The following is an 18,467-nucleotide window of genomic DNA, read 5'->3' on the forward strand; positions in this document are numbered from 1 at the left end:
GCTGACTGGTAACGGATTAATATCACACTCACAAACTTGATCGTGGCACCACGACCGGTTTGGTGCAGCCTGGAATGGTGGTAGTCACGATAGGTGGTGTGGCAGCTACGGCAGGTGTCACAACGGTCGATGATACCGGCACGTGGTTACTGCTGTTGGTAGCGTGGGTGCTCGTGATTGCGTGTATACTGGTAATTGCGGATGCAACGGTGGAAACGGTTATTGTGGTCGTCGTCGCAGGCAGATGGTGAATGGTGGCGGGAGACGCAGTTGAAACCACGGAACAGGCGGCTGGAATTACCGATGAAGCCATCGTAATCAACGGTGGAGGAATGTTCGTCATCGGTTGTGGAGGTTGCTGCAACTGTATATGAAGGGATGGATTGGCCTGTACAACGACTCCAGCGGTAGATGATGCGGACAGTACAGTGTTCTTGGTCCCGGACACAACTGACGGAAGAGCATTGGTAAGGATCGCCTGGGATCCACTCACTATCACTATCGATTGGCCGGCATAGTTTTTATTGCCCTGGTTGGGAGGAACTGGCATCGATGTTGGTACCAGTGGAGGAGGAATAGGCGTGTTTGACCGATGCTGCTGTTGGGTGGCCAGCAATGATGGCGGAGGTGTTGAGGGAAGTTCGATTTTTGTGACACTCATAGAATGAGGACGGGCATGTTGTGACTGCGTAGGAACCAGCGAAGGCATTGGAATAGTGGTATGAGTATTGTTTGACAGCGTTACATTTTTGTTATTTAAAATTAGTTGGTGCTGTGATTGTTGAGGTTGCAGGATATTTTGCTGTTGTTGTTGTTGTGGTTTGGAGTTGATTTTGATAATCGATTGACTGGCGGCAGGCGTAACAGACGTTTGACTGTTCACGATTGTTGTGTTAAGTGGAAGCGTTGAGCTGATCGGAATGATAGAAGTTGCTGAGGCCGACAGTTTCGGTGGTTGACAGCTTTTCGTCTGATGAGGTTGCATACTGCTGTTCGTAATAGTTATCGACATGGAAGAACTAGTACAGGAAACTGCCGAAGAGCTCGCGCAACTACTAGAAGCCGGTAGCATGAGATCCTGCTGTTTGACGACCTGTGGAGAATTAATCTGTATCGGCGACGGCAGTGTTTGCATATTAGCTCCGCCTTGATAAATAGCAGCGTTGGCCGATGTAGGAGTAACACTGATAGGCGAAACGATAGCTTGTTGCGGTTTTGGGTCGTTGCTGACAATTGCTCCACCCGATGATATCGCGGTTGGTAGTGGTGGCGGCACATTTCCTGCCGCAGCCACTGCTAGTGCGTGACCTGCTGGAATAGTTGGAATGATTTTTCCTGTCGCCAGAATCTTCTGCTGCTCGATAAACAGCCGCTGAAGTGCTTGTGTTATTTCGGGATCCGTCATGGCTTGAATGTTGGTGAGCACTGGCAGTGGTTTGTTGAATATTGGATTTGAAGGGTCGAAATCCGCCGGAATGGTTAACGTCGATAGCAGATTCTTGTTTTGTAGTTTCGCAGAAAGCTGCTGAATTTGGTTTTGGACATTCTTCAACAGCTGCTGCTTTTGCGGCGTTAGCTGTATAGTTTGAACTCTTGGGACAACACTGGGAGTTCCTATGCTGCTGGTGGTGGAGCCAGCTGGGTGTCCCCCGCTTGAATTAACACTCACTAGTGGGGGCATCTGGTGTGTCATTGGCTGCATTTGGGAAATAGGTATGGGAGGGCCATGGGTAACCTTTCCCTTCTTACTAGTGCTAGTACCTAGGTTACTACCACTGATAACATTATTCGGTTGAATACACACATTTACACTACTACTACTACTGTTGCTGTTAGCGCTACTGATACTGATGTTACTACTGCTGGTGCTGGTGCTGCTGATTATGACACTATTATTGATATTAGGATTGGTGCTGCAGTGAGCATTCGTCCCTAAAGTTGCCACATTTGCATTATTCACAATCATGTTATTGCACTGGGTTGTTCCGCTTATAGCTTGGCTAGTGGGCCCCCCTACGAGAAGGCCGGTTTTATTGTTCGTAGATTTGTTGTTGTTGTTATTATTTCCACAATTGTTTGTTCCGCCAATTTGATGAATCAGCTGTTGAGGTTGTACCTGTGCTACGGGCGGTGGATTCGTTACGAAGTTGTTCGGATTAACAGTGCCGACAATTTTGGTTCCGATTTTAGTGCCGTCTTCAGCCAAAATTGGTTGAGCGTGTTGACCGGGCTGCAGAATGACATTCTGTGGTAATCCACTACCTACTGGATTCACTTTAACCAAACTCTGAGGCTTTGCCGGTGGCTGTTTATCTACCTTTTTCGTGCGGCTGCGTTTTGGTTTTTCCGGTTTCACGGGATTGACCACCTTCTGTGCAGACATCGTTTGCATGGGTACAGAAGTATTAGTCGTTTTGAAAGGTGCACTGTTTTGGGCTGCAATCTGCTGTTGGTGTTGCTGCAGCTGAGAAATTTGTGGCTGGTGCTGTGGTTGAGGTTGCGGAGGAGCTGTCGTTGGTTTCGGGTCGCTGGATTGGGTCACCTGTCCGATATTATTGAAATGTATTTGACCCTGCAGGAGACACTGGGCCAATTGCTGGGCATTAATACCGGTTGGGACAATCAGTAAGCGCTCCATTGGACCAAGGGCAGCTGTAGTTTGACCAGGACTCATTTGAGTAATTTGATTGGTTAACGTGTTGAGAGAAAAAAGTTGCTGATTAGGGCCAACTTTGGGTAACTCAACGAACTTCGGAGCATTTGAATTTATAACCACTGTCTGCTGTTGTTGTTGTTGTTGAGGTTGTGGTGTATGCTGAACAACTGGTGCTGGTGTTGACACTGGCTCTGGCGCAATAGCATCATGCTTCCGGACATCCTTTAAACTTTGTGTTATTCCAGCAACAGCATGTGCATGACTCAGGGGTTGTTGTTGTTGCTGCTGATGATGAACTAATTGAGGAGGTACCGGAACAGTTTGCTGTATGATATGCAGAGAACTGTTTGTCGTTGTTACACTTGGATTCGGTTGGCTATTGTAGGAAGTAGCCATGATGTGGCCACTGGAAGTTTGCTGGTGCTGAGAACTGGTAACTATTACGTTTCTATGCTGGATTTGGCCACTGACAGTGGCCACTGTTTTAGGCGGCTGCTGTTGAATTACGGGACTGACTGTTTGCTGCTGACTGATGAGGGCAGCAGTCGATACGGGTTTAGAGGGTTCATGTACTAGGCTGACGTTTCCTAGCGCTCCGGTCATAATTGCTTGCAGAATCATTTGCGATTGATGGTCCTGGGGGCTGTTGACGTCGTGCTTCATAATAAGATGCCCATTTTCCCCAAGCGATAGACTTAAGGCTCCGGTTAGTTGCGACAGAATGTTTTGCGCTGTTGGTTGCTGCTGTTGTTGTGGCTGTTGTTGATTAGGTATTTGAGAAATAGGCTGTGTGGGTTGCACTGCAGCGGTGTGTATTATTGGCTGACCTACCAACGGTTGATGAAAATGGCTGGCCATAGTCTGAATGGGCTGCGTCTGATGCATTTGAACTGACGAAGAAACATTCATAGGCACTGCAGTATGCGACTGAAATATCGGTGCATTCGTTTTGCTGCTGTCGATAATGGGGGTAATCTGTATCTGATTGTTAATCATTCCTTTGGCTGTTTTGTTATTGTTTACTGTCGTCCCGTCGATTTGCGATATTTGTATGTTCCCGATTTGAGTCGGAACAGCAGTGGTAGTGAGAGGAGCTTCCATTGGTTTATCTGTCAATTTCTTTCCATTCTTTTTACCTCCGCCGGTTTTCTTTTTGGTGGGTGTTGTTACTGTTGCTTTGCTTGGAGATATCACCATCGAAGTGGTCACCGGAGCCGTCAACGTAGAGGTCGTTACAATAGGTGTACTAAAGCTGGTAGAAGAGGTCATCATCATCGGTTGACTACTTGGAAGGGCGCAATGTTGACTTGGTGCGCTAAATGACGTCGGAGTCGCGGGTGTTGACGAAGCTGCAGCCTGAATCAGCTGATTTTGAATTTCGTTGATTTGACTTTGTAATGTTGGAGTCATTTGCGTATTGAGAACGTTGTTCATCAGACTGTTAACGCAGATCGTGTTTGGCGGAGCGGTAATGGGTGCTGTGTTACTAGTAGCAGCTTGAATGGTTTGTGTGGGAGCCACTGTTGCTATGCTAACTACTTTGGCCTCTTCCAAGCTGTTACCACTGGACGATAATCGAGGTATTGAGATCGTGTACGGTTGGGCAGAGTTGGGATCACTAGATGAATCAATTGTAATCATAAATGGAGGCGGTTCTTGGGGTGGCTGTTGATGCTGTGCTTGCTGCTGCTGCTGTTGAGGTTGCGGCGGTGGAGCCATCGGTTTAGTTACCGACACATCACTGGATGAGGAAACTTTAACTTGTGCATCTTGTCCCTCTAGCCCAGAGGTGGGAATTGAGATCGTGTATGGAAAATCCATGTTTGCTCCACCAGCAACACTCGCCGGAATTGTGATCATAATGTCTGTGGTTGCTGCAGACGCAGTCGGTACCGGCGGTGGGGACATAAGCTCTTTTGGGGCCGCCTCATTCGGCTGCATAACATTAGCGTAATCCGAACCAGCTTGCACCAAAGGTGGTGGCTGTGGATTCGCTGGAGATTCATCGGTATCCATGAAATCGTCATCTTCGATACCGATGCCGGATATTTTCATTAGATTGGCTAAATCTAGCTTTCCAGTTGCTGTGTGCGTGTTGGTAAACGTCGGCGATGTAGGAGGTGAAGACACTGGTTCAGAGTATGTTGTTGGAGCTGGTACAGATGGGATCGAAACTTGACTTGTCACTGGTATGCTGGGTGTCACAATGATTGGAGCGGCGGTAGCAATCGGAGGTTGGGTAACTTTCTTTTTCTTACTTTTCCGTTCTTTCTTCGGTTTTTCAGGTTCGAACTTTGGCAGCAATTGATGTTGCGGCTGTTGAATCTGCACCGGAGCCTGTGGTGCTACGCTATTCCCGGTAAAGAAATGTTGTTGCTGCTGTTGATGCTGTTGATGCTGAGAATGTATTTGGGTTGTTATAATCGGGGTAGATTGGCGAATCGGTTCCTGAGCGGCGGACGAAATAATTTGCGTCGTTTGCAATTGACCATCCAAGGATGAACCTGTTATAATTTGTCCCTGTGAAGCTTGCTGGGCTTGGTTACTGTTTACAGCGGCGGTTATCGTTCCTCCTGGTTGTGTGGTCGTTGTGAATTGAATGTTCGGTCCACTCATCACAATTTCGCCTGGTTGGCCAGAAGATTGCGTTACCTGAGCAGCAGTAGGTGGAGGTGATGTGAACGTGGTCCCACTTGCGGCCGCTGCTGCCGCTAACTGCGAGAAATTTGCGCTACCGATCTGATTTAGGTTAATATTCTGGTTTTGTAAACTAAAGCTACCCACACCCTGCTGGAATTGAGTCGGCAACGAAGTCAGTAATTGTCCGTTGAGTCCATTTGGCACTTGTATCTGTGTCAGATTTCCGTTCAACTGCAGGTTTTGAATTTGAGCTACACCTTGACTAAGCAGATGCTGATTGATTGCTGCCGCCAGCTGCTGTGGCTGTCTTTGACCGGACAAACTCTGAAGCTGGGTCAAGGGAACTCCCTGATTTGTCTTCAACCCTGGTATGTTCTGCTGCACCAAATTTCCTTGGGAAGAAACGATAAACGTTGGAGCAGCTGCCAACTGCATTGCTCCGTTTGTGTTTAATATTCGTAGCACTTGCTGGGGTTGTGGTTGCTGCAGTTGAGGTCTAGTATTGTGTATAACCAAACTGGGGGCGGCTATCTGTGGCGCTGGTGGCCGCAGGATTAACTGCACTCCTTGAGGTGTGTTCGGATGTACAATAACAGGCATCTGATTAAGCAGCAGTGGTTGTGCGTTCAAATTACCCGCCGGCAGGATTATGGAGCTCCCATTCTGAGGAGTAGTTGCTGTATGTTGCCCAGGTGTTCCAGTAGGCGTGGTTTGTGGAGTTGCCACCAGCTGTGGCTGCTGGGTTGATGCAGTGTTCTGGGGCTGTTGAGTTTGATGTGGATTTGACGAAGTCAAATACTGCCCTCCACTGGTTGTCTGTGAAACATGTAGTTGCGCCGGTATGTGGGTCATTACCGTTGCCATTGAAGTCTTAGGTTGGCTCATGACTGTTTTGCTTCCGCTGTAACTGAGGGAGGTAGGATTGTAACTAACTTGCAGCTGCTGCTGCGGACTTTGATGGGCAGACCCTGGCGACGGAGATACCGCAGGTGTAACTGGTTTTGGCAATATTTGCTGTGGACCTTTCTGGTGCTTTTGGCTGTGTCCTCCTCCACCACCTATGATGACCGTGCCTCCGGCTACTGACATAGACGCGGGTGACGACGACGCAGATCCAGAGGACGGAGAGGACGTAATAATTTGTTGAATAAACTGTTGCTGAGGCTGGTGGTGGTGGTGGTGGTGTTGGGATGCCGTTTGCTGATTGCTAAGCGATTGGGGCTGGGGTGAGTGCGATATGATCGATTGACGGGTTTGCAGTTGTTGAGATTGCCCTTGAATAGACGCCTGCTGCTGTTGGGACACCGCTGGATGCTGCGTAATGAATTGGGAACCTTGAAATATTTGCACTATTTGATTGCCGGCGCCCATTACAGGATACTAGAAAGAGGAGTAAAATAAGTTCTAGATTTTTTTTTCTACAAATCATTTTCACAGGACGAGACTTACTTGCTGTATAATAGGTTGTGGTGTGGGCGGCCTTAGCTGGGCAGCTCCAGTAGCGGACACTCCCGAACTCGCATGGCCCGTACCGGCTTGGGAGGTTGAATGACTGGCACTGCCAACGATAATACTGCCGCCCAAACCGCCGTGACTGCTTGTGGTGACCAGAATTTGGCCCCCGTTGGGACTCGCAATCGGGCTCGGGCTGGCAATTGGACTCCCAACGAAAGACACTGTTTGCGGCTGATGTTGCTGGTGGTTCTGCTGAAGCTGCTGCTGCTGCTGTTGTTGTTGATGATGCTGAATATGTTGCTGTAAAGCTTTTTTCGCCGCTTTCGGGCTACAAGCGGGAGCACCGATGGTAGTCCCATGACCATGAGTGACATGTGTTTGGATAAAGGTATGCTGTTGCTGCTGCTGTTGAGCCTGAAGAAGCTGCGGCTGATGGATCACAGTTGCCGCGGAGGATTTGCGACCCTTCTGAAAGTGAGATACAAATATTTAGCATTCTAAGATTAGCGATTGCGTTGTAGTGCGTTGACTTACCTTGTTTAGCGAGATATTATTGGAACCCACTAGTGTTGTGTTGAACTCATTTCCAGGTATCGTTGTGATACTGTACGTAGCTGCCCCGGCCGGGGACTGCGTTGGGCTTGGCCGGTATACAACCGTGCCTGCATTTGGACTATTATTACTGGCCTGTTGTTGATGTTGCTGCTGCTGCTGTTGTTGTTGAGATTGCTGACTAAACGACTGGCGTCGATTGCTGATTCCGATTTTACGATCCTGCCAAAAGTAAACAAATCGCTGCTAGTTGTTTGATACTAGGAAATTTAGTTAACGGGAAAACCTACTTGCTCCTGAGTCACGTGGCCGATGCTATTGTTAGTTACCAGCAAGACATCCTGTTGCTGCTGAAACGGTGACTGTGATGGCGAAGGCTGCAGTCGTGGGCTCGCTGGTATCGATGGTGATGGACTTGGCGTCAGAAATGGACCCGGAGGAGACAGAATACCTGGGGATGGAGCAGAGAAACGTACGATTTTGTATTTTCTTCCAATACGGTTTTTGATTGCATTGAAAGAAGGAAGTGCGTGGTAACTTCTTACCATATATCATGTTCTACACAGAAAACTTTCGTCATACACGTATCTTCAGGTTACATTTATTCGATTTTTGTTAATCAACCCAGTTTCGAGGATATTCCACTATTTTAAATATTTTAAGACAGTTTCGCTTGAATGACAAATTACGTAAAAAGTCATTTCCTGAAACTGTTTCTAATACCAAGAATACAGATATGACAACAAATGAAAAATTTGAAAAACCGATTACTATTTCAGAACAAGAAGCAGTGTACATAGTGGCAACGCGACACCACAAAGTTCGCACTCAAAGCGAGCGCATGTTAATTTCCGATCTTTGCAATTCTCATTCGCCAAACGCTAATTTTGATCATTCCCTTTTCTGTGGCATGGGCGTCATTCATGAAAATCCTCTCAATCTAAAACACCGTCATCGCCGTGGTGGATAGGAAACTGCGCGACTTCAGTCAGACGTCACTAGTGTTTCACCGGAAAATCTCCAAACACAACACACAGTTGAGCAAGGCTCTCAAGCGAACTTAAGCGTCACTACCACCAACGCACGCGGTTGGCCCTAAGAACAGCGTATTTTATTACACGACATTTTGGCTGATTTTCTTTGTTTATCGATTAGATTGGCAGCAATATTTATGCTTACGTGTATGTATGTGTGTGTGGGATGGCGAGATTGAGAACGATGAGATTGTTGTTTTTGTTGTACACGTTTTCATCCACTCCGAATAATCAGGTCTTTCGAGATAACAAAGCAAATATCGGAATGCAGTCATTCAAAACTTCGAATGAGTAAATGCAACATGCAACAATTAGTGGAAAACTTTTTCTTCCATCGGTAGGTTCAGAATGGAGGCAGGAGAACAATGAATTAGGTGGAGATAGGATTTTCACAAACATTCTAGATGGATAAAACCGTTCTTGATTGCTTTTGTGTCAAACTAATTAAACCAACACTAGGTGCATTCATCTTATCAATTCTCCCGTTAATTCATGAACCTGACGGACAGAATATGCTCGACTGGATTCTGCTAGTGAAGATTATTTTTAAAATCAGATCAAAATTCACTCCACACTACACTACACAATGCACACGACGCAAGCTAGTACATTTTTTTGCTTTTTACTGTTTTCCATCCAGCGGAACACTACACCCACGGCACAGAGCACACAGGCTAGTATTCACATCAGGATAACTGTCAGGGAAACAAGGACGCCGAGAGCGGAAATTCGCACGCACGCATCATTCAACCGCTCACTCACTGTTGGCCTCCCATCGCATCCATCTACTCGTCCACTCTCTAACCCACGACGAAAAATCGGTGGTGCTGTGCACAATCGGCGAGAGCGTCTCGCAGCGATGGCAGGATTTGATCCGAGCAGAGAATCTAGAACGGTAAAGCTACCGTCGAGTGGTGGGTGGTTGTGTGACATTACCACCGGTATTCCGCTTCCTTGTGCTGGCATAAGCGAGTGTCTGAAGTTACACCAAATTGATTTTCGACGTGTTTTTCAGTGCATTGATATCATTCTCTGAAAAATCAGTGCATTGGGAAGAATGATAAAGCCAAATGTCACCGTTGAGGGGTAAAAACAAAATTATTTATTTGTCACATAGCTTCTGAGGGGCTCCGTACAGTGTGAATAGTGTTTTCGAGTATCGTAGTATCGAGTTTGATTGATGAAAATTGCCTCGCTCTCAGTATCGGAATGCGTGGTGTATCGTTGTGGTCATACCACGTGAAGTATTATGATTTGTTCAAAAGAGTTTTAAGCACACAAAGAAGGGGCTTCCACATTCGCATCACAATAATTGTCCAATTTCAAATGGTAATAACTCAGTCAGTTTTCAATAGATTTTATTCATTCTTGTAGCAATCGATTGGCAATTTAGCAAATTTCGACCAGATAAAGTTGGATACAGCGCATCATACCATTCACTATGTGTGGAACCGGGATGATATCTAGAGGATAGATATCCCAATACGGATATTTTCGGATCCAGAATGATGTCCAGAAACCGAAAATCAACTCCAGATGCCATTTTGAAAATCAAGATAGTGAATTCCGGTGTTTATAAAACCGTCGAAAATACCGTATATTATGAGTATTTCCGGAAACAGAATGATGTCCACAGACCTGCAATTGACCTCAGACGCCATTTTAAATTATAGTTCCGGTTCCTGAAAAACAGCATCAAATGACCAAATACCATCCAATATGGGTATATCTGGGTTCGAGATTATATAGAGGCCGGAAATCAACTCCGTATGCCATTTTGTGATTCAAGATGGTAACTTGTGGGTTCTGGAAAATATCGAATCGAATATCACCTAATATGAGAACTTTCGGAAGAAGGATGATATTCAGAGGCCATAAATCGACACCAGTAACCACTTGAATCTCTCTAGGATCGTTACATAATTTTCAGAAAATTATTTTATTAGTGTTGGATAAAAGTTACTGACATACACATATTGATGCAAGATAGTCTTTCGTAAGCTTAGCGTAAGACGGAGTTATTACTGAAATTTACCGCTTCAGACCCATGAATTAATTCCAGTTGAGTGTATTCTTTAACCTATATATTGAACAAAAGACAGGCTATTACAATTCTACATTAACCTTGCGGTCGTGTTTCGTACACACACAACCTCTACAACTTCTATTATTTTCTTTTTTTGTTATGAAAATATTTTTTTTAGTGCGAGATTTCAAATTATTTTTTTTAATATTTTAAAACAAAAATTCAGACGATTTCCCAGAAGTCATCTATCGACAACTTTTTTCCATCTCTTGAAATTATTCAGATAAATGGTACTAATTTCGAACTCTTTTTATGTCCAAGGTTATCAAAGTTAGCTTAGGGGAGGGCGAAAAATAAATAACACGGAAACGAAAAGGAAAGATAAAAGTTTGTATAAAGGGTGTCCACGATGAAATTGCCACACCATGAAATTGCTCTAACTTTTTAACCGTTGGGTAAAATTTAATGAAAATTTGGGTGGATTTAGTTCATAGTGCATTATTTACATCCTGCAAGTTTTAAAGTCCTGTGATCAAAACTCGCGGATATGGAGTCGAAAGAACAGCTCGTGCGTGATAAAATCTTGCGCATTCATCACGAGAACAAGGATCTCTCGTATCGTTCCAACGCTAAAACGTTGGAAATCGCGAATTCCACGGTGTCGCGAGTGATTAAGCGGTTCGAGGAACGATTGACCACCGATCGGAAGCCCAGAAGTGAAGGAAAAAGTATTCCGTACAACACCAAAAATCACAACCGCGTAGTTGGGGCCTTCAACCGAAACCCGAACGCCTCCGTTCGGGATGTGGCTAAGAAGCTGCACCTAAGCCGAAGTTTTGTCCAGAAATTCCTGGTTTGGCAAGCCATCTGCACGTGCGGGAAGCGGAGTGCACCTTTCGTGACGGACACGATGAATGGACAGGTGTACATGAAAGAGTGCCTCCAGAAGCGGCTGTTTCCTCTCCTGAAGGCCCACAACATCCCAACAATCTTCTGGCCAGATTTGGCCTCATGCCACTACTCCAAGCACGTGCTGAAGTGGTATGCGGACAATTAGGTCAATTTCGTGCCGAAAATGTTCAACCCTCCCAACACTCCGGAGCTCCGCCCCATCGAAAAGTACTGGGCGATTATGAAGCAGCACCTACTTAAACAACCTAAGGTAGCGAAGACAGTCGAGGAGCCGAAGAAAATATGGGTTTTCATGCAAAAAACGGTTGATACACAGGTTGCGCACAATATTATGGCCGGGGTTAAGACCAAGGTGCGGGCATTTGCGTATGAACTGTAAATAAAATACGAGTAAAATAGTAAAATGAAGTTTAATAGTTATTTTCAATCCCTGAGAATTAGATGGCAATCGGATGAAAACTCGAATTTTGCGAATCAATTTTGTGTGGGGCAATTTCATCGTGGACGCCCTTTACAAGTTACGAGGTTTGTAACTTGAAGTCAAATAAATGTTGAAAAATAACAATTTATTATTATTGTTAATCATACGCTGTCGAAGAACTATGAAGGAAAATACACGTTTTTCTTGATTTGTCCGTGGTTCTCCAGCAGAAACAATACGTTCATTGGAATGCTTGATCAAAAATATACAATTCATCTATAAAGTCCGTATATCTGCCCATGAGTCAGCAGAAAAATTGATAGCTCTATCAGTCGAACTCTAACCGTGATGGCGAGAACAGTGAAGCTACTCCGTTCAGAAGTGTGCGCGTTCAAAGAATGTCCACTGGTTTTGGAGCGGCAGCATTTGAATAAGATGGTCAAGTCGATTTTGCCGGCAAATCGCGACGTGGCGGTGGTAATGGACGACGAGACCTGTTTCACCCTGAATGGCATCGACTGGCAGGGCACTTCGTATTCTACTTTTCCCACGGGAGAAGTGAGCACCGAGGTGAATTTCACTTCACACACCAAGCTCCCCAAGAAGGTGTTGCTGTGGCACCCAAATTGGCGAAGTCTTCTTCTGCTGCCGTTGTACGTATTCGTGCCTTGAGGCTCAAAAGAACAAAAACTATCTTATTCAAAAGAGGGTCAGTGATGAGTATGAATGGAGACTGGATGGCTCAGGATAATCATGATATTCCCTACAAGGTAAGCGAAACGTCGCGTATAGACTGGGAAGTCAGATTTCCTGATGTCCATCCCGGTACAACGATATTTTTCACAGATGGCTCAAAAATAGGTACAAAAACTAGTGCAGGAATCTTCGGCCCTGGAAATAATATTTCAGTGGCAATGGGCCAACAGAGTTCCAAGCAGAGATTTTTGCAATCCTTGAATGTGCGAATGGAAATGATGCTTATAAATGTACATCCAAGATTGTCTGGAAATGTATTTTCACATTGCGACAGCTGTGTCAAACGAAGGCAGTAAATTTGTATTGGGTTCCCGGACATTGTGGCATTAGTGGGAATGAAAGGGCAAATGAACTTGGAAAACAAATATCTAACTCGTAGTTTATTAGCCCAGAAGCTTTTTGCGGTAGATCAAACTGTGCAGTGAAAATGGAGCTTAAACGATGGAAGGAATGAAAGGTTGGTCGGATGTCAAAGTGTTCACAATCTAAAAGATTTATAACACCTAGCGTAAATCATTCAAAAAAGCTCCTAGAGCTCAAAAAAAGAGCTCCTTGTACATACGTCGGCCTAGTAACGGGGCACTGTCCGAGTAAATAACATTTAAATTATCATTTAAAGAACATTGGCCGTGTTCAGGATGATATCAGTCGCTTTTGTTTAGTATAGAAAGCGAGACATCGGAACATCTGCTTTGCATTTATGGTGCATTATTTAGACGCAGATCAAGGTTCCTTGGCAGTGGCTGTTTACAACTCAAAGAGATTTGGTCTTTGATTCCTGGGAAGGTGATAGGTTCATAAACCATATTTAACCTGACAAGTACCTGATCACTTAACAATAGTGGTCATTGTATTTTGCAAGGAGACACGTATAGCAACTGGGATATATTACAAAAGTTCACATCAATGGACAACGTAATTCTAATTCCCTAACCAAAAAGAGGTTGGCGAACCCACCCAACCAAGTGTGCCTCCCACCGAGGATTTCTGGGCAAACCTGAAGCGTAAGATCAACTCCAACAATTTTGTCGCGAAAACTGAGGAGGAATTGATAAATGAAACGAAGAAAGAACTTAAAAACAGGTCTACACGCAACTACCAAGAGGCCGCTCGCAAGGGCGTAGAACTTTTTTTTTGCAAGTAAGCTAATACAATAACGTTCTATGGGAATTCATTAAACTCAATTATCTGTCTTAGTTATTTTTTACCACCATCCGAAAAAATTTCAGAGTTTGCAAAAGTTTAGCAAGAATAACTTATAAAAAATTGTCTGCAAACAAGTTATGTTGTACCTGACAGCACTGCAATGTTGTGATTTCGTAATAGTGTAAGCGTAGTTCATCAAGCAGACAGTATGTGCAGTAGGGAAAGTGAAAAATAAGCGAAATATGATACAGATTTGAAAAAATTTACCGCATCCCGACGGGACTAGAACCAGCAATCTCCCTGTCTCTGGCATGGTGTTTCGAGTTATCTCCTTCACCATTTTTCTAAAATATATGCGAAACTACACTGTGGTTGCTTCAAGTATTGAAGTTCTCATTGGTCCTGTGAACTGTTACTCTAACGTTTTGCTAATTCATATTAGTGTAACTGTTTTCTTTTCGTCATTTGCTAAGAATAAACAAAATGAAAGGATGAATATCGAAGCTTTCATAACACGAAAATTGGAATAATTTCACCAAGTTTACTACTTTTTCATTGCTGGTCGATTCTATGAGAGTAGGTAAGCATGTTTCGTTTATTGCTCAAACGATTCTGTAGAAATCTGATATTAGGGGAGCTCGTAGTCTCAATGTTTCAGAGTCTGCTTTGACATGCGATTGGTTATGAGTTCGAATCTTAGTGAAAACAGACCTTTCGGTATTAGAGGGACTTTTAGGCATGGGGTTATTATCAGGCTCCCTGTCATCCTCCTACTTGATCCATCCGTCACGAAAAAAGTCACGCACAGTTAAATGAATATTTCTCCAGGCAGTTGGCAGTTAGCAGGGTGTTTAACGAAGCTCGTAGAAGTGTTGACAAAGTAACCTAAAGTTAAATTCGGTATCCGGCAACTTTACTGCCATAATCTACCGTAAGGACGTAAGAAGCTACTGAATTTTTGTACATTTATGATGATAACTCGATCACAAATTAGTCATCTTACGGTGTTTTTTCGTTCAACATCACTAGCTCAGATCCATTACAAAGAAGCAACTACGAAATGTGTGGTCGTTCCGGTTCAAGCCCAGGCTCAATGATTTCGTGGAAATTTGATATTCCCCGCGATCATCAGCCTTATGAGACGAATATAGGAACAAATACTGCATGTTTTACAAATCGACGTAAGGTTGAATGAACGCATAGCCGAACAAACGCGACACCGAGTGTACTGAATGAAAAGAGTAATAAATTATTTATAAATTGATGACTAAAACATGTTGCTGATGGAAGTCATGAATCTTGCAAAATATTTCAAAAGTAACGAAGGTGAAGTTCAAACAATCGTGGTATTCTTGTTTAGTTATTGATTCATTCATTTATAGTACTATCGCAAACAACACACTTATGGTGCCTTCATACGATTCGATGCTTTATGCTATGTCACTCGTTATTGCACGTACGAAATAACGGAAAGCTAATATATTTGCGTAATCTCGAAAAATTAGTAAATTTGTCATTTGCTTGCACAAGGCCGCTGCTTCTGATAGCGGATCGGCAGCGGATGAAAATTTTGCGAAATGGATTCTGCTGCGAGATACATTTTCGTATAAATCGGGCATAATTGTACGATTTATCCTCAACAAAAAGAAATATATATTATTTCGACTTAATTTTTCATACAGACGATTATACTGTAATTGATTAGGCTGCTTCTGATTATCACTTCAAAAGCCTTTACCATAACCACTAACGAGCAGTGCAAAAAATAAACACATCATTAGTAGAGCAAAAGGCAATCCCATACCAAATTGTCAGCACTGTTTCCAGTGCAGTGACCGTTAAAATCTTCATCTCGTTCGTACATTTTTCAGCGTTGAAAATTCGCTTTCAATAAAATATTCTGCTTCCTCGATATGTTTTACAACTGCTTCGTACCATTCACTCAACGATTAGAGAAGTTCAACAGTTTGAATAATCGATCATAAAACATTCAACAGACTGATTCCGGCACACCATTACGGATTCTGATTTACAGGCCGCAATTGATAGCGTAGTTGTAATTATTATAAATAACATCATCCAATTGTTTTATCAACGTGTATGACCGCTTCCCATCCAACTAGGTTTCTTCAGTCTCTAATGAGAGCTTTCAATCTGCACACCGCCAGGATGTGCATGACCTTTATTGCTCCTCTCGCGTCAATCCGCCCTGCCCAAGGAATATCACTGCCAAATGAGCGGAAGTGAGCACATCTCAGCAATAGCCACACAACAGAAAAAAGAACAAACAGAGATTCCGCGCTACAAGAGCGAGACAGCAGTATGTGTATAGTAGTAATTCTAAATATCCCTTTTTCCATATCTAGTTTTTCGTGGCAGCGCGCAGTTATATTGATCGATACACCGCGCACGTGTCTGTGTTTCGCCCTTTCCGCAGCAGACAGCGTGGAGGAATGGGAAATCTCATCACTCCGTTCGGTGGCGCGGAGCGGTGCGTTTTTTACCGTTGTTTTTCCTGCAGCAAAGATGCCAGCCTGTGCACGACGGAGGCGAAGGCCCGACAACGGAAACGACAAACGCAGCCGCGCTTTGCCCGAAGTCACCAAACGGGATCGGGATCGACCTTCCGGTATAAAACAAAACTCCCATTCCGATTGGAATCTCGAGCGCAATAGAGTCAAAATTTAGAAAAATCTGCGAAAGAGGACAAACTTTTTCATACCCTTTCCAATTTGATTATGTTAAATCATATCATTTTGTGGTTTAGAATAGTTGAATAATAAAACGTAAAGCACGTGGGAAGTTATTTATTTTGGAATCCCAAAAAGTTCGTACAGCAAAAATCCAAAAAAGTTGCCATGCGGTTTACAGAACTGAACTATAAATCACAGCACTTATTGAAACAAATAAAATCAAGCGTAATAATCGACTGACAGTAGAAGTAGAAAGAAAAAAAGAGCAATAATTTGTTCCGAGAAAGGACAGAAAACAGCACCGAATCAAAAAATTGCATACATGCGCAATCAATGACTTCGCAGCGATGGTGTGCTTTCTGATGCTGGGCTTCGTTACGGGCGTATAGGTCATCGCCATCGTCATTGTCGTCTGCAGCCGTAATGAAAAGTAATCAATATTTTCGGGGTAAACTTTTGCAATCGCGTTTGGCGTCACCTGTTGCCCTTTCGCGGTTGAGCGATTGTAAGAAAAAAAAACGCTTTCGAAGAAATTTGAATTATGAAAAGGTTTAATCGAAGGTTACTAGCGTTCTCAATATTTTGGATTTATCATAGGCTTTTGTGTAATATGAAAGAAAACCGGAAATAGTCAAAGATTTTTCTATATCTCAAATAAAAACTCCAAGGTATTTTTTCGAGTACATTATACATCGATCATTTTACCTAAAAAATTGTGGTTCTGTAGTAATCATGAATGTTTAGAACGTTCCACAAGGGATCAATCTAGGTGCTCTTCTGTTTTAACTGTTTAGCAAACATATGGATGCAATTTATACCTTGCCGATGATGTTTAGTTAAACACGAGAATCAATTGCTGATCATTGAATGTGATGAGTTATAACTAATTGTGAAATGTGAGCAAATTCGATATTCTCAGGATTTAAAAGTGTAATATATATCGAGCTAGATAGACTGAAGACATTCGATTGTGCTGTCACCGCTTATTTGGGATTGACATGCTCCTTAAGTTCTGTTTTGGCTCTAGAAGCGAAGTTTTCTCGATAACCTTTTCCTCTAGAATTATTCAACTTTTCACTATGGAATAAAGCTTACTTCGTTGAATTGAATGTAGTAAATAACTCGGGTTCATCACAGAAAGCAGCAGAATCACAAAAGGCAGTATTTTATGCCCACATGTGAGGACGAATAGCAAGAACCGCAGAAAGACTTTTGGCGACAACAGTTGAAATTTTATCCTTTTTTTGAAGGAAACTAGAAATTTACACGCAGTCGAAAGCGGCGGCCTCTTGTAATCAAACGTCTGTTCTATTCATCCGCTAGAATTACTACAAAAGATTAACTTTTATTTGTATGGACTCAACTGCAACCAGTAGTTTTTTATCTTTTGAGGTAATGTCCGGTCGTTTTTGCTGTTCGCACAATTTTGTTTTTTTTTTACCTTTATGCAGTGTTACTTATTGTAAAGTAACCTTCTCCGTGTTATAGTGAGAATAAACGCATACCTGAAAGTCCTTCGCCAACGAATGGCTTGGTTCTTCTAAGATTTGAACCTATCACACCCCGTTTGTCAAAGCGGACTATGTAACCTTGCGGCTACGATGCTCTGCAAGAATTGCAATTTTTTTATTGACATTTTTACGAGTCATAGGTGCTTATTACGGGAGTCACTTCACGGTGAAATATATTTCACTCCCACGCTCACTTCACTTTTTTAGACCTATTCCCGATTCCACCTCAAGTTAGGTGACAAAAATCACCTCCGTGGAGTGAGATTGACAGTGAAGTGAAATTGAGAATAGGACAAGTGAAATGAGATTGTTTCCCAGCTCAAAAATGTCTAAGTCCCAGAAAGTCGTTTTTTCCCGTTTTTTTGGATAACACCAGATCTTGACGTGTTCTGCATTTCTAAGACATTCGGCATCAAAGAAAATGTTTTTTTCGGTATCGAAAATTTCCTGAACTAGTTTGCATTTTTTTCATTGGGCAAAAAAATGAAAAATTGACCGCTTTAAGGCACGGATCAAACTCTGATTCACTTCGTTACTGAAGAATAAATCCAATATTTACCATTAGATCACAAAGCAATCAACTTTAAGACATCTGGCATCTTCGTGGAATCATTTCACCGTTCAAAATGGTCGTGAAATAATTCCACGCGTAACGTCGCTTTTTC

At 43.3% G+C, this 18,467-nt stretch overlaps 1 protein-coding gene across 3 annotated transcripts in view; it reads right to left on the reverse strand.

Moving 5' to 3' along the window:
• The window catches only part of LOC129719491 (mucin-2), an 80,366-nt gene that overhangs the window by 13,877 nt on the left and 48,022 nt on the right, over positions 1-18,467 (reverse strand). For 2 of the 3 annotated variants that reach the window (XM_055671008.1, XM_055670905.1), the window contains exons 3-6: positions 7,594-7,754; positions 7,286-7,525; positions 6,746-7,219; positions 33-6,676 (exon numbers count right to left, since the gene is read on the reverse strand). In XM_055671008.1, coding sequence (XP_055526983.1) covers positions 33-6,676; positions 6,746-7,219; positions 7,286-7,525; positions 7,594-7,754 — 7,519 coding nt within the window. Of the gene's footprint in view, positions 1-32; positions 6,677-6,745; positions 7,220-7,285; positions 7,526-7,593; positions 7,755-7,848; positions 9,013-18,467 lie in introns of those variants that run through there. The other variant, XM_055670957.1, reaches the window with a different exon arrangement.

Source organism: Wyeomyia smithii, chromosome 1, assembly GCF_029784165.1.
Source record: "Wyeomyia smithii strain HCP4-BCI-WySm-NY-G18 chromosome 1, ASM2978416v1, whole genome shotgun sequence".
NCBI classification, from domain to species: domain Eukaryota; kingdom Metazoa; phylum Arthropoda; class Insecta; order Diptera; family Culicidae; genus Wyeomyia; species Wyeomyia smithii.